Source organism: Seriola aureovittata, chromosome 10, assembly GCF_021018895.1.
Source record: "Seriola aureovittata isolate HTS-2021-v1 ecotype China chromosome 10, ASM2101889v1, whole genome shotgun sequence".
Taxonomy (NCBI): domain Eukaryota; kingdom Metazoa; phylum Chordata; class Actinopteri; order Carangiformes; family Carangidae; genus Seriola; species Seriola aureovittata.
This window is the reverse complement of record NC_079373.1, coordinates 24,947,019-24,964,282: the sequence shown is the minus strand read 5'-3', so window position 1 is coordinate 24,964,282 and position 17,264 is coordinate 24,947,019. Positions and strand designations below refer to the sequence as shown.

Here is a 17,264-nt window from a genome sequence, read left to right as displayed (position 1 = left end):
TGTGGAATCCATGACATTAGGTGTTCCTAATAAAGTGCTCAGGGGTTTCCCACAATAATAAACACCTTCACTTTAATATAAGCAGCATTTTTTTTTCTTTCATATCAACAATGTAAAACATATGCGATGATATAATTTTGTATTAAATCACAGGCCTGATCATCTACGCATACAGATCGTCTGTGCTGCAACGTCCACCGCGGGGGGGGGGGGGGGGACGACGACGACAACAAGCTCATATTCCATCCCAGTGAAATAACGTGAGATTTCCATGGCAACAGAGGAGACATTATTCTGCTGAGAGGCCGTCACTCAGCGCTGGGGCTCATAAGAGCGCCGAGTGCGTGTGTGCGCATCAGCATATGAGAAAGAATGTGTGAGCATGTGTGTCTTTGTGTGTGTGTGTGAGGGACATAATGGCTGTAAATGCGGACGGTGGAAACCTGAACCTCCTTGACGCTCTGCAGAGGCTCCGACAGAGCCGACCCAGGAAGCTGCCAAAGATGAATTTACTGCAGAAAATAAAACTGCTACGAAACGAAAAGTTCATCTGTAACTAAAGTAACATTTTCTGACATTTATGTGTTTGAAGTTTCCTGAATATACTGGCTAAATTGCTTAGACGCTTAAATATGATAAAGCCATTGGATGTTAATTGTGCTAAGTTTATTATTGACTTCCAGACAGTGCATCCATTTAAACTCCAGCGGATATTTATTACTAATATTTATTATTGGAAACTGTATTTGTCGTTTATGCTGAATTGTATGTTTGTTTGTAGACACATTTCACATTTAAGCTCCTTTGAATAAAAGCCTCAAGGTCGTGCTAGCTTAGCGTTTAGAAATAACCTGGAAGTGTACCAACTTATCCCTCTCTGCTTCACCTATAATTGGTACAAAATAAAAATGGTTCGTTCCAGGAAACTTCTCAGGAGATTGGAAAAAAAGAAACGTTTGCAGACCTTTAAAATAAACCGTTGAAGCTGTTTCTTCTATAAATTATGTGGAGTTCTGAATAAACAGCAGGAGGATCTGCGCACTTACTGATGTGCAGAGGAAGGGAGAGAAAGAAAGAACGAACGATATGATAAAATGAACGCACCTCTTCCAGCTGGCAGGCTTTGATGATGGAGGTGTAGCGGTACTCGTCGTAGGTCAGGCCGAACAGGATGTTGTCACGGATCGTCCCCGGCATGATCCAGGAAGTCTGCGGTGAGAAGGAGATGCGACCGCTGTGTCTGATTTTACCCTCTGACGGCACCAACTCTCCGAGGATCATCATGAGCAGGGAACTCTGGAGGAAATTGGGGGGCGTTAATCTTGAGGCATTAAGCTGTTGCTCTCACATAGAGCAACCTGCGATGAGACCGAACCTCAACTAACTGGATGAGATGATTCCTACCTTCCCTGAGCCAGTGGATCCAGCCACCGCCAGCATCTTGCCCTTCTCCAGGTACAGGCTGATGTTTTTGAGGACAGGTGTGACGTAGAGGTTGGTGAAGAAGAGGCCGGCGTCGCCGTTCGGGTGTCCGTTTGCTTTGTTCTCCTGCTTGATCTTCTCGAACAGCTCACCGATGCCCTGCAGGGAAAGGTTAGAGGTTTTTTAGGTGTTTTTAGATGGTGGTTATACTGAACTATCTAAAGGCACATTGTTCTGTTTTTTTTATCAGATGTTCGATTAAAAATATCAACTGTTTATTAGAGAAGTTAAGTTGATATAAATTAGTGATCTGTGCTCAAACAGGTTACTGCATTTGAAAGTGAACAGCTCAGAATATGCTTCCAGTGACAATCGTCATTTCATAACGTTTCTCCCTAACATCAGCATTTGTTAATATTTTTTATGTTTTTAAGTTTTCACACACATCACACATCACGTAACGGCGGCGTCACAGCTGAGTGAGTGTGTCCGTCAAGACAGTGACATCAGTCCAAACTGCTCTGTGAGAAACAGGAGATTCTGCAAAGACAGAACCTTCACAATGGCCTTATTTCACCTCATCTGTCACCGTCTGTGTAGAGATTAACAGGTGACACATCTTGGAAAAAAAAAAAAAGGGGAACTCTGCTTGACTCCACGGCTTAATCATTGACCCCCGTGACATTTAATGGGTCAGCGTTCCTCTAATGCTGGGGCTTGCTGTGGTTTGTGTAGGTTTCGTCCGCGCGATTCTCATTCTAATGAGCTGACGTACATGCTGTCAGCAGTAAAGAAAAGGCAACACCCCCCCCATTCATCCGCAAGTGGCACATTCCAGGAAGAAGAGAAGGCAAGAGGAGAATCTGGGAATTAGGCGATGAACACAACTCTGAGTCTCAAAGGGAGATTCAGTGTTCCCAGCAAAGTTTGGTGACGACACCAGGGGTAATTAATTATGCAAAGTGATGGGGGCGCACACACACACACACACACACACACACAAACACACAGTTGGATGTTGGTTTTCTCACGGTATTGGGTGGTCAATGAATCACACCTGTTAGACCAAGTTTACAGCCTCTGCCTATAGATAAGATTATACTACCCACTCCCAGTCATGATGGGAACTTAACATTTATACCTGTAATGCATGTGGTGGATTTAGGGTTTAGCTTCTTTAAACATGTCAGTAACACACACACACACACACACACACACACACACACACACACACACACACACACACACACACACACACACACACACACACACACACAGTGAATGCACTACAGCCTGTTATCATCTAGAAATAAGAAAGTTTTTGTTTCCTCCCTCTGCTCTGTCTCGTGGTTTAGAAACAACTGATTATTAGCATCAGTTCAAAGTTTATTTTGTTCTGCTCGGCTCTCCACTGTGTACACATCCATCTGCAACAAAAGCATCCATAAACCTTATCATTTCGGGATCATTACCTGGAACGATCTCACAAAACCGAGGACATTAATAATTAATCAGCATCAACAATTCTTCAGAGCGCAAGGTGTGTGAATGTCACAGATAAAAGCCAGTAAAACTTTTGCCTGTTGTCCACAGAGGCACAAAAACAAACAGTTATTTGACACAGCGATGGGTTTAAGTTTGTTTTAGTCACATGTTACGTAATCCAAGATAATCCTGAAAGTTGTCCAGGAATATTATTCAAAATCTAGAATTTTGTTTGGCTACTTGTTAAATAAATGTAATTTACTTTAATTTCCACTGATTCCCATTATGCCTAAACTTATTTACTTGATCTAGACAGTGTAATCAAAATACCAAATTTACTTGTGTTGTGCAGGAATAAAAAAATCCTGTGTCAGCTGTTAAAAAACAAAAGCTTTTTAATGGAGGAGATTTTGTGTTGAAGCATTTCATCATCAACCAGTTATCCCTCCTATAAAACAACACTTCCCCATCGTTTGACAGCACGTCACTAAATCAACGTTGTTTACACGTTAGATAAAGTTTATTTTCACCACATATCACTTTCAGTTCTGACACACAAGGACACGAACAAACCTCGTCCCAGGACGCAGACACATTGACCAGCTCCACTTCAGTCGTGGTCAGGTTGTACTCCAGCACTCTGTATTCTTCCTTCATCAAGAACTCCTGGGGAAACAAACAGAGGATCTCAACACCACGTGTCGATTTGGTGACGTAAAGGTATAAAAACTGATGCGGCGACTGACGACGCCCTTCAGGGCCCCACACCCCTCTCTGGACCCACCTCGATCTTCTGCACCAGTGCCAGCGTGTCGTACCACATCTGGATGGAGCCCGGCAGCTGGCGGGTCAACGTCATTCGCAGAACCATGCAGTAGGAGGCCGTGGTGAAGATCCGCCGCAGGATGATGCCTTTGCTGAGCGCGTGGGGCACGATGGCCGACACGATGACCAAGATGGCAGAGAAGAAGTACGAGGCGCTGTAGAAGTAACGCAGAGAGCCGATCTTCCTCGTCAGCGTCATCTCGTCCCTGAGGAGGGAGGGGAAAATGTTGAAGTAAATAAATATAATACTAGTCCAATAAAGCTCACAGTAGTTTCAGTTTATATTGAAGCTAGCGGAGGAACTTTCATGAACATCGCAACCGTGGTTACCAGTGCATCAGTTTTTCATGCTGCTATCTTCAGGTAAATGTGAAGTCTTGGTGTCTCTGTGTCAGCTCTGATACTAATCAACATTTTTTTCTGCACCATGACATCAAAACTCTTTCCCGTACATTTAATATACTTGCCAATTACAGTGATCCTGATCCTGGCACTGACGGGCGTCAGTGACGCCAGCGTGGTTCTGCAGGTTAAACCGCATGTTTTTAACATCTCTCTCTCACTTGTGGCACCAGGTCGACTCCATCTCTCTACAAACCTCTACAAAGCCTTGCAGGTGTGATGTCGGCTGACTTCTCTGTGCTGCCTGCGTCTTTTTCCAGTTCAACTTATTACAGTATATCTACGACACATAATATACCGGACACGGAGTATAAAAAAGGATACCTGTAATATGATTAGGGGCCTCTATACTGTCTGTGAATTTATGAAAACAGATCTGGTTCAAATCTCCACGTTGCAAACAATGACACTAAAACTAAGCTGGGTTCCCTGAATCTGACACAAGTTGGTCCTAAACCTGCCGATACCTGACCTTAGGGTGTTTAAAATGATTAAAGAGCCTTTAAATCACAAAGAGTTTGAATGACCAGATGACACACTGCTGCAGTTGTGTGTGTGTGTGTGTGTTTGTGTGTGTGTGTGTGTGTGTGTGTGTGTGTGTGTGTGTGTGTGGTGTCTTACTGCCTGATATTCTTGATGATGGTTTCCATCACCTCCTCCCAGCCGTACGCCTTCACAGAGTGAATGTTTTCCACAATCTCCGAGGTGAGAGCCAGGCGGCGGCTGATCATCCCCGCTCGCTTCGCCCTGTCAGCAGGAGACAGATTTTTAAAGCAGCATCACACACGGATGAAGATTTCTGCACGAATGCACAACCATGTGTGTGAACATGAATCCGTGCGTACATACAAGCATATGTGCATGATGTGTTCACATGCAGTGTTTTACATATGAAAATTATTATATATTATATTATACATATATACTATATGCGATAGTGTTTCCCCACCGGTGAGGTCCCATCTTCTGCGAGAGCCAGGCCTGGATGATGCCCAGCAGGGTCAGAGTCGCCAGAGCACAGAAGCCGTTCACCTCGATCAGCTCCCATATCAGACCCACACACAGTATACACTGCAGGGGGGTGATCCACACAAAGTGGGCCAGACCCAGACTCTGGAGTACACACACAACACACAGAGATGACACAAATGTACATAAAAAAGGTGACTGGAAAGCTGTAAAGATATTTTTGCTCCTCCACGGAGAGGTCAGAGGTCGGAGGTTGGGTTCATGGAGTACTTCACTAAAAACCTGTTCCTATGCTTCTGTGTTTGAATTTCATACCCTCACTGCCTGCAGGTTTGAGCAGGAGGCTTAGAGAAGTTAAAGGCTAGGAGCTCTGAAGAGCTCGGATCAATATAAACAAAACGCAGCCCTGTGCAACAAAGAGTGAACAGCTAACTACGCTAGCTAGCAACAAACAGCAACTGTGTCTTCAGCTGTATTTTGGTAAAAACAAGAGGGTTTGGAACATGTAGTCCTGGGTGTACAGACAGAGAGTACAGGAAGAGGGTTATATTATGGTTTGTTATTATACAAAGTCGTAGAAGAAGAAAGAAGGAGTCTATTTAAATACATTTGTGGTTTTAAGGAGTGAAGGAGTGAATATGCATTACTCAAACATAATGCATGCTTCATATGACTTTATTACTTTAACCACGGTCGAGCCTTGATCCTGGTGTCATCCAACCAGTGAGGCATCGCCGGTGTCCACACCTTCATTTACCTCAGTGAGGTCAGAGTGCAGGGTTCACCGCAGGGCAGTGGATGAAAAGTTTGTGGGGCAACAGAATGAATGTGTGGGAAGAAGTGAGCGAGGAACAAAAGACACAAACAAAAACAGGAATGTATCAAACAAACAAAAGCAAACTTTGTTTTTTAAGGAATTCACTTTCATCCCAGTTAATGCTGCGCTGATGAATCTCAGCTGCAGCGGAGACGAGAAACTTTCTCAGCTCTCACCTCGACAAGCTCCGTCTTTATCTTCTCACCTGAGGGAATCAACTCTGCTGAATATCACAACTTCCCTTCTTTCATCAAACACACACACACACACACAGACACACACACACACACAACCAGACTGGGTAACCCCCACCAGGAGAGAGCGGTGCATTAGCCAGGCCACATCCAAGCCAGGTGATAATTGTCTCAAAGCAGGTGACAGAGTGTTTCCACATTCAGCGCCTCAGTGAGACTGAGGGCAAGACTCAGTTCAGCCCACACGCCCACACACACGCCCACACGCCCACACACACACACACAGATAAGAACACACACACTTGCCCTCCAGCTATGTCGTCTTGCCTAATCAGAAATTTGTGTCCCACGCCGATTCACAGTTAGAAAATACTTTGCTTCTGCACACACACACCTTTGTGTGTGTGTGTGTGTGTGTGTGTGTGTGTGTGTGTGTGTGTATTGATCCAGACCCTCAGCATGAAGAACACAAAGCTGAGTGTTTGGTTATGGATTCACTGAAGTCAGTGAGGGTCTCCCTCATGCTGCCCACAGCAACATAAACAGGTATTTATGAGTGGAAAACTACTGTACTGCTCCAAGTCAAAAGAGCAGTCACTTGATTTCTGCACCCAAAGGTCAATTTCAAAGATTCTTCACATTGAAACTTTATTAAAATATCACTCTGTGTACTTCAGAAACCTCCATAACATGCACTGGTTTCTGGAAGTAAATGGTGCATTGAAATCTTAAGTTTGCAATTAATCTCTATATTATTTCTAAAAATATGATTTTGCGAACAAAATTTTTCAGTGAACTTCACGTATCATTAGTAGGAATTTCTACTTTGTTTATATTTTCATGCTATCCCAGTTATGTGTTGTACATGTAAACACCTTATCCTGGCCGGATACACCAGCTGAAGTACTCCAGGTGAAAACAGGACGCTGTGGCATGTAAGACCCTCATCCACGTTTCTTTCTTTCCCTGCCATGTTTGCAGCTGAAGTTATGTAGTAGTTAATCAGTAGTAGAAAAAAATATGATGCTTAAATGATGATCACGGGAAAGGGAAAGTCTGTAGATGCTCTGCACCGTCACTGGTGATGAGACGTGAAAACCAAATCCAACGGCGTAATAATGAGAGTCCAGACAGACAGACAGACACTTTGAGATGTTAAGGAATCAGGACACCTGCTCACACAGCTTCATACACCTGGAGCATTCCTTGCAGCAGTCACCTCAGCCAGCCAGTGTACGGCAGGTACTGTACATTTGGATTTGGAGCATCTAAATGACTCTGAGCAACAGTTGATGGGATGGAGGAATGGAGAGAAACACCTGCTCCAGTGTATATGTCATGTAACGACAACATTTGGGTTTTTCTCTCACCTCATCCAGCTTGTTGAGGTGGGCCGACATCAGACTGACCAGCTGACCGGTGCTGATCTTATCCAAGACTCGGCTGGAAAGCTTCAGGGTCTGAAAAGGTTGAAAGGTCACGGGTCAGGGATGAATTGGATGAGAGGAAGCCGGTGACACGTGACCAGGTTTTGACACCAGGCTGTCACTCCCCCACCCCACCCCACCCCACCCCGCCACCCCCCTTACAGCTTCCTGAGGATTGCCACTGCTGGACTTCCTCATGTGAGAAGCTTTCTGGGAACGTTCAGTCATGCATGCTAATAAACAAGGTGGAAGCATTTAGCTGATGAGGTAGCTCCTGAACGGCCTGACTCTTAAAAACAACATGAAGAAAAAAACAAAAATGTTGTTTCAGCTGACGAATGCTCATAAAAAAAAAACAAAAACAAATCTACTATCTAATCAGCTGGGTTGTATTGTCTTGTACCGACACCTACATGTTACAGCAGCAGTTTTAAGTAGCGACTGTTTGACAGTGTTATCAGGGGAAAAGCCCTCTGCGCCACTGGTTACACTTCAACTCCACAACATTTACCAACATCTAACCCTAACTCTACATGAAGTCACTTTCAATTGTGCAAATAATAATTAAAAGATCAGATCATCAAATTATGTGGTTTTCATTTATTTTTTTAAAAATGCATAAATTACATAATATCTTGTCTTGTATTAATTATTTTGGAAAACAGAATTAATGGGCATTGATTTTTAACTTCATGAAATCCAGTCCGAGCTCCATCACCTCCAGACACCACCTGATGCACATCCAGTTGAGTTTAAACATGAAAAAGGTACAAAACACAAAAAGAAAGAACAGAGTCTTCGTTCCAAAACAAGCCGCCCTCCTCTTACCTTCTTGTAAATGAGACTGAAGAGGGCGATGCGGATCTGCATGCCCAGGTGATGCAGGCCAAAGATGGCAGGCTGCAGCAGGAGGAAGCGGGCGATGAAGAGGAGGGTGAGGCCCAGGGCCAGGAAGTATCCCTGGCTCCGCTCCGGAGCGTGGAACGGGTCAAAGGAGGCGATGATGCGACCCAGAAGCTGAGGCTGCACCGTCTTGGAAGCCTCCTACAATAAGAGATGGGACAACGGGACAGAAAAGTTTATTTAATCTACTTCCTTTATTTACTTTTCTTTTTCGTTGAATGAACTCCTGTTTTTCAAAACAGAAATCACCTCTACCAAGGTGTATAATCTTCTTCTTCCTTTTTTAATATAAGTTTGATTAAAAGAAAAGAAATTAATGGATCCACAACTTGTCTATATAACAATTACATCAAGGTGCAACTGACCATAATATAATTGAGATTCTACTAAATATTTAAGAACATCCAACGACCACATTCTCCTGCGGCTTCCACTAAAAGCCTTTTCAAAAGCTTTTCCATTTTCCCCACACAGCCTCTTCAACACCTAACAGGCATTCTCGTCGTCGTGACAACCACCTCCAACTGTACTGACTTATGCAACGGCTGCTGTTGCCCCCTTCCCCATAAGCCCAGGACAGTGAGGCGGTTTGTGGCACTACGGTGCAACATGCTTGTGATGTTTGTACGTCACAGCACTGTCGTTCTGTTGGCCCTTTCCACTGGGACAGCACTGTTAACAGGTGACACACACACACACACACACACACACACACACACACACACACACACACACACACACACACACACACACACACACACACACACACACACACACACACACACACACACACACACACACACACACACACACACACACACACACACACACACGGAGCTGGCAATTGGATGAATGTAAACCCTGGGAATGTTTAAAACTATTGTTGAAAACTGTATTTTTGTGTTGTTTACTTAACGACAATCAGTGCCGTTAAAATTTTTGGCAATTTTTTAAGTAGAAGAAATTACAATTGAAAATATAAATGTCATTAGGAGGACAGTTGTCTGGATCAGTGTCTGACAGCATTTGGAAGACAGGACATTATTCAAAAAATTAAAATCAGTTGTATAGCCAACTACTGTAATATAGCATTATTATGTAATTATACAATAAGCCAATAAATATTAGTAAATCAACATAAAATGAATCTGATAATATGGAAAATTAAATAATCATTTAAGTCAAATACCAAACATTTTCTGGTAAACAATAAGTAAACAATGTATAAAAGACTTTTGGCTCCAGGAAGTATTGACTGTCATCATTTTCTATGCAAAACAGCAAATAAATAAAAACATAAATCAGAAACTATTCGCTGCAGGCTTGTCTGTACCGATGCTGACTGAAAAAAGGATGTTTAACTCAAACAATATTATAATTTAATTAATTCTTTTGAACCAGTCAGCTGAAGCCAAAAGCCGAAGCAAAGATACAGCCCCACCCATGGAAAACAGCTGTCAAATACAACAACAGGTTGTAAATTTTAAATTCCAACACAATAGCTACAAATGCTAATTTCATGTTTTCTGATGTGTGTTTAGTGGGTGATGGTGGTCGGGCTTTTGTTTTCTTCCATGAAGGTTATACAAGCCGTACAGGAAAGTGTGTTGTGGGACAACGCACCTTCATCACATTTGCCCAATGCGAAATAATATCAAGGTTATGATGTCACCAATTCCCCTCCACAATTTTATACAGTGTTGAGTTCAAACTAAAACTTTATTCACTCCACCAACAAATAAACAAACCTAACACCGAACAGTGCACAAGGAATGATGGGTGTTATATCTGAAACCGCCCAACTTGTGTCAGTGTTTCCTCCGTGCGGGTGACGGAGCGGCGGACTCACCCCGAGGTAGAGGAGGACACCGAAGAAGGCGAAGGGGCCGAAGAAGCAGCGGGCCAGCGCTCGCATCAGCCTGGGCTTGTTCTTGGCTGACACCACCTCTCTGTCCCATTCTCTGCAGGGAGGACAGAGTTACAACACAGTAAACAGCAGTGCAGGCAGGGGTGGGAGAATAACACATCCACCAGCCAAATGCCAGCAACGCTTGGCTGTTGCTATTCTATTTGTCTACTACTACGTTGGCAATAGACCAGCTGTCCAGTGTTTAATAGTCCTTTCTACAATTTTGGCTGGTGATTCAGCCACAGAATGAAAAGCTGCGGTGCATTTAAATTTATTTTCACAAACACAATAAACTTTTTATTTGTTTATTTCTCTGTTAAAGTTGCAGATTTGTCAGAAATCATCTTTATTTTTTATTTTGAAAGAAATTCATTGGGGCAAATGGACACCTTGTTGCAAGCTTGTCACAGTATTGTTGGATTAACTTCCCACAACCGCCCTGGCAGGCGGTTACAGCTACAGTAAGTAGCTGCATTGTTCTCCGGGCGTCATTTATAACCCGGGTGATCTGGCTGACCGGCTCAGCGCTGAGTGATGGCACAAGAAGTGGAGAATAGAAAGGATGAGCAAAGGAGGAGAAGGAAGGAGGGCAGACCAGTGAGGAAGAGAGAGATAAAAAACAGAGTAAGTGGACAAAGTTATCGTAGGTATTGATATCCTGAAGTTATATAACAATGGATTCTACCGAGCTCTAAAAGACAAACAGAAGTTGAAGTTTTCAACAGTGTATTCGTCTCAATTTGCAGATTAAACGTAACTGATCCCTGAGATCAGCAACAGCGTCGATACTGACCCTATTATATGGATCGAGTATCAGCCACGACATGACCGGTGCAAAGTAAATACAGTTTCTGCATCGATGCTGCTCGAAATCTGAAAGTGTTTCCTTTCACTGTTACAGTCATTCTGTCGCGGCCGGCTGCCCACGTTAACTTTTAGGGACCAGAGGAAACCCTGACTTCTGGTTATTACCTTCTACAAAAATGATCCCAATGAGTTCCAGTGTCATTTTACACACATGAAACACACTGCAGGATCCAAAGCCATCCCCTTTGCTTAAAGATTGCAAACTCAGCCACAATATTAGACCGACTCATTCATGTCCCGTCATTACCTCATTCATGCTCATCTCGAACGACATCAGAACTACTGTGACTCTTCATTCTCGGCCCGAGTGTGCTGCACGCTCATTTGCTCAATGACGCTGATGCGATTTTGCTCGTTAACTTCTTAGGTATCGAATGTGACGAGGGCGTTTTTTCGATTCCACCACAGTATCAAACCAATTTGGTCGGTTCTATATAAGTATCCTTGTTGGAGCCCTGCACATCCAAACAGAGCTTTTGGATTTAGAAGCTAGCTGCTTTTTTTTTTTGTCTTTCTATCTCTTGTTTATATCTGATTTTGTAATTTGCAGCATAATGAAAAAAGTCAGCAGAGCTCGTAGAATCGAGTTGAGCCAAGCCGGGTGATGAAGGGGGCTGACGGTACACAGCGTGCTGCAATGGAAGTTAAAGTTCACATTCCCAGAAGCCCTCACTGTCGGCCTGATCGGAATAATGAAAGCAAAAAAAAAAAAAAAAAGAAATCACCCACCGCTGCTCATTCATCACCCGGTGGGCTCTGGGCCCTTTTCTAAAAGGTCAACTTTTTTAACACCCATGTACATTAACTGGCTTGTTGGCACCATTAAGCGTGACGCGGGCCCCTGGGTGACCGAGAGGCAGGGGCCGGTTTGGGACACTGCTGCGGTTGTTAGGCAAGGTAAAAAAGTATTTAATCTTTGGGATAACATCTGACTCCTGAGAAAAGAAAGATCTGTCAAAGATGTGGCATTTGTTTAGCGCTGTAAAAAACGAAGAGCGACGGCGCAGAACGGGAGAGGAATAGAAAAGAGTGACAATGATGGGGAAAAAAAGATTATGGGGCAAATACTGTGGAGTGCAACATGATTTAATGAGAGTAAAGAAAAGACACAAAATGAAGAAGAAAAAGAAGAGAGAAAGTAAAAAAAGGCAGAGAGAGAGAGAGAAATCCAGGACACCAAAGAAAAAGAGGGACAAATGAAACAAGACAAAACAGGAGAAAGAGAAATAAATATGGCAGCAGGTATAAGGGTCAGAGAGAGATGAAAATCACTGAAGAAGGGTGGAAAAAGAAGATCTGTACAAAGAGAAAAAAGACAAAGCAAGAGACAGAGCGTAGAGAAGGAAGAGTTAAACCGTGTCCATCGTCTGTTGTCTGCTTGTTTGTTTGGCACACACAGGTTTGGTTTATGTCTAGCCCCGTTTAAATGCCAGCCCATATTTTAACTTGACTCTGAGAGAAGGACGGCTGATGGTCTGCTACTGTAAACACATGTAAAGGGCACGTACAGAAAAAAAAAACATCAAGCCTGCCGACTTCTGGGTTCTTGCTTCTCTGCGTCTCCAATGAATGTGTTTCTGTTGATATACGCTGGTCATGCACACACCAGGCACAGTGTGTAATGTACTTGTTACATGCATTGGCTGTAGCTGACCTCGACATTTTCAGAGCAATTTTTTGTCCATTTGTAGATTTTATGGGTTTCCCAGAATGTCTCTCTACCGACAAGTAAGTTATCTGTGCAGCCAGATGACATTGCACGCACCGCATTGCATTCTGGTCTAATTTATGCCCCGTTTTCTGTGTGCAATGACTGAACATTAATGCAAAATGGCAGCTCTTCAAGGAAGCGTTTGGTGTTTGACTCTGAGGGACTAACATCATTCTTTTGAAAAGGATTTATAATGACATAACTTATCCCAGCAAGATGCGACATTACCTTAATAAGCCTACATGAAAACACTGTCCTATGGATAATTAAGAGTCATTATACATTTTCCTCGCCATGCAAGCGTGTGGCACAGTTTGGACCAAAGGGAACCACGTAAATGATCCTTAAATTTCCACTTTCAGTCGGTCAAACCCACGAGTCGTGTACACAAGCTTACTGTAAACTGCACAAACCTTTCGAGTCGCTCAGAGAGGTTGTCTGCCAGATCAAACGAAGGAGCCTTGTACACATCTGACAGGTCCAACTTCTTTTTGAAGCCCTTCCTCAGCAGCGGTGTCATCCACCTGTAGAGAAAGCACAGATTAGACGGATTGTCGGGCAGCGGCTGATTGAAGCCAGCGAATGTGCACTTGAGCAGAAGCTAAGATGCAGAACATTTGGCTAGAACATCAACTGAGGTACAGGTACAGGTACAGATGACACTACATCAACAACCACACTGAAGATACATTTTTGTCGATCAGGTGAAGATATCTGAAAGATGACACAGTATTTGTTTTTGTGTGGTCACAGGAAAAGCCTGCAGGGTTGGAGTGTCTGGAACTTTTAATGTAAACTGCTTTTTAGCTGTAATCTGAGTCATCCCTGAGGTTTCACAGTCAGACTAATGACAGAGAAGGGGAGATAAAGTCAGATGTTTGCCGGTCCCTGTGACTGAATCATTTAAAAGAAAGACTGTCCCAGCCAGGTGACACACAGCAGACTTGTGAGACCTCTCATTTGTGTGAGGAGAGAGAGGACATGATGCATCAATGGAACTTCAGTGCTGTATTAGAGGAAATTAAATGCCACAGGTCAAAGTACTAAAGCTCAGAAATCGAGATGAAAAACAACATTTAAAAAGTATTAATGTGTGCCATAGGTGCACTTTAAATCCCCACTGGTTATTATGGTTCATAATAATGTTGTGCGCAATGTGAGCATGCCTCATCAGAGCACAACTCAACATTTAGCGCAGTTTTAAACCGTCAGATGCGCATTTTTACGCCTGGAGGCAGCGACACAAATGCACTTCTATCATAAGGATCCATAAAGAGATCATTCTGCGGAGTCTCGCCGCCACTTAAAAACTGGTGTTATTTCTCTCAGAGGCAATAAAAGAGGATGAATGAAGATGGTCTCTGACAGTATGACGGCACTGTCTTGCGATTTTTTTTTTTATGCTTCGCAGTTACTTTTACTTTCCTCACCAAACAATCTGTGCCGGTCCAGCTCGGTGTTTCACATCTATTCAAAGTTCTTCAATCAAGCGTGCAAAACTGAGGTACGGAGCAAGTGTAGCACCTATTACTGGCAATGTTTGATTGATCAGTATCAGATTTTTTTCTCGCACGCGAGCGTGTGCAATATCAGTTATAGTGATTTTTGTTGTTGTTGTTGTTGTTGTTGTTGTTGCACTTATCTTCACGGGGAGAGCTGCGTCTGCACCTTACCATCCAGAGACAAACCGCGGCTCCGCGTACACACGGGGGAAGAACAAACGTGCCTTACCAGAAGAAAAACTTGGAGAAGAAGTTTGCATCTTCCACAGGTGACTTCTGCATCCTAAGTGCGCCGCCAGTTTGGTTTCTCTGCACCTGAGTCGTGTCCGTGCGCGTCGCTCACATTTGCGTCCCCCCCTCTGAGTGGCTCCGTTCCCACAGGCAAGAGAAGAGGGTGCCCGCCTGTTCCTCGCCTCCACTTTGTGCCTCCAGTAAATATGATGTCACTGCTCAGTTATCTTCCTCCCCAAAAAAACCCTGGTAGACTGGTATCTCTATCCTCTGTTAGTCTCGCTCGGTCAGGTCCCACTCTCTCTCTCTCTCTCTCTCCTGGCTCGTGGTGTCCTGTTCTCTCTTCCCTCAGTGTGACAGTGAAGAGGACAGTCCATCCTTTATGGGCTCGCCAAAACTTGCGGAGACACACGTCATTTCCACACTGACGAGCACAGCTTGCATATTGTGGCAACAAGCTGAGGAGGCAAAACCCCCCCCAGCTGATCCGCCACCGAGGCCGCCTGAACAGATATTGATCCATATACAGTGCCAGGTAATGCAGGGAACAATACAGTCCAGGGGTCAGTGGCCCGTGGAATTATTTCCACTCCGTGTCTTTAATAATCTTTCTGATTTGTCTACATTTTGAGTTTCTAATTCCTTTTAAAGGTTAATGTCTGTTAAAGCACAGTGAAACTAGACTATGTACAGTATTGATTTGCACAAGGAAGGTTTCCTACATTTCCTCTGACACCAAAACCCCCTTTACAAAAAGTGTACAATTTTAAAATCACAACCATGAGTGCAAAAACAAAAAGCAGACAGAAACATAATTAAGAGCCTTATCTGTAAATTGAAACATGAAACGGTCAAATCAAAAGCAAAATAAGTCCCTACATTAGCTACTTCTCTCGTGCATTGTGCATCATACTTCTCATGTAAAACATAAATAAGACAAAGAAAAACAACAGAGACTAAAGTTATTCCAGACGCTGCTGCAGGTGGACTGATCTAAGCTGTGGCTTTTTATTTCACTCCACTCAGCTGCCTCCCTATCGTTCACAGAGTAGCAGAAACAGTTCCGGGACATCTAAAAAATCAACTTGAAACCGTGTTATCAGTGTCAGGTTACGCACAGTTTCAGGAGCAGGGAGGATCAAAACCTCCAGACATTTCATGAGGGAACAGAGATAAAAAATAAATAAAATGTGAGGATGCGGTAAGCCTTTGGTTCCTGAATATCTCAACACACAAAATGTGTCTTATCCTCTCTGTCAGCACTGCAGTCAAGAGTGAGCCACATGGTCAGTAAATCTCTTGGAACAAACACACACTCACCAAACACTTTATAACCTGTTCACCTGCTTATTCTTGCGATTATCCAATCAGCCAATCACGTGACAGTGGTGCAACGTAAAGGTCAGGAGCTTCAGTTAATGTTCACATCAAATATCGACAGCATGAAATCCATGAACTCAACCCGCCTTCTGGGCTCATGGTGCCACTTTCAGGCCCTTAATACCAATTGATCATCGTCTGAGAACCACAGCCTACCTGAGTTTTGTCACTGGCCAAGTCCATAACTTCATGGCCACAATTTACCATCTTCTTACTTCCATCTTGATAGTGCACCGTGTCAAGCTGGTTTCATGAAGATGACCGTGAGTTAAGTGAACTTCAGTAGCCTCCATTTCTGAATCCAGTAGATCACCTGTGGGAAGTGGTAGAGTCAGAGATTGGCAGCATGGGCTCTGTGGAGGAGGGGGTCCCTCCTCCCAATGTAGATAACAAGCTCTAAGCTAACAAAAACACTGATTCTTAGTTTCAGGTGACTGTACACTGATGAAAACATAACTATGAATATTATATTCCATTTCTGCCAGTAGACCCCCCTAAATCATACAAACTGGTCCTTTAAGCTCAACTTGGTCCCCATCAGTATTTGTGAAACAGCTGGGCAGCCTCCTGGCGATGGAGACTGTGCTATAGTTACACAGTCATGGGTTTGATTCCCTCCCCAGCTATGTGCTCATAAAATCTATATATATATATATATATATATATATATATATATATATAGATTTACTTTTGACAAGTAATGTAATAATCCAATTAGGTTTCCGTCTGCAGAATAGTTAATGGAGGCCAACATGATTATTTTTATTTAGGTTAATGTGACAAGTACAGCAAGAGTGTAGTTTTCATTTCAGCTTTCAGGTAGACACATATCAAAATCTGCTAAATGTGGAACATATATAATTAATTTAAACATGCAAGTCCAATTTGTAGTTGAAATGCATTTGTAAGTGGTTTTAAAGTTAAGATGGATAGAGGCTCTAGCTACAAAGGTGAAAGAAAGGTATTTTTTGCATGTTACTAAAGTAAACCATAAAATATGCTTCATTAAAATGTAACTGTGCTGATAAAGGAACCTGAACATACAGTATATTTGAGTCAAACAACTGAAAGGGGACAAATAATCTCTGCTATAATGCTGGATAGGACATGTTCTCCTCATCTCCCCAAAATCTGAGCAACATCTGGGCCGATGACGGACTGAACTAATTTTGGTTCCTGGTAATTGTGTGTGAGAGAGGGATAAAACAATAACCTGAGCT

At 43.2% G+C, this 17,264-nt stretch overlaps 1 protein-coding gene across 1 annotated transcript in view; it reads right to left on the bottom strand.

The window, feature by feature from the left end:
- Positions 1–15,026, bottom strand: part of cftr (CF transmembrane conductance regulator) — a 34,530-nt gene extending 19,504 nt beyond the window's left edge. The window contains exons 1-11 of the mRNA XM_056387925.1: positions 14,663–15,026; positions 13,345–13,455; positions 10,294–10,405; positions 8,370–8,585; positions 7,485–7,574; positions 5,084–5,247; positions 4,756–4,881; positions 3,692–3,938; positions 3,481–3,573; positions 1,405–1,581; positions 1,105–1,296 (exon numbers count right to left, since the gene is read on the bottom strand). Coding sequence (XP_056243900.1) covers positions 1,105–1,296; positions 1,405–1,581; positions 3,481–3,573; positions 3,692–3,938; positions 4,756–4,881; positions 5,084–5,247; positions 7,485–7,574; positions 8,370–8,585; positions 10,294–10,405; positions 13,345–13,455; positions 14,663–14,715 — 1,581 coding nt within the window. The 5' untranslated portion in view covers positions 14,716–15,026. The remainder of the gene's footprint in view (positions 1–1,104; positions 1,297–1,404; positions 1,582–3,480; positions 3,574–3,691; positions 3,939–4,755; positions 4,882–5,083; positions 5,248–7,484; positions 7,575–8,369; positions 8,586–10,293; positions 10,406–13,344; positions 13,456–14,662) is intronic.
- Positions 15,027–17,264: the final 2,238 nt, after the last annotated feature.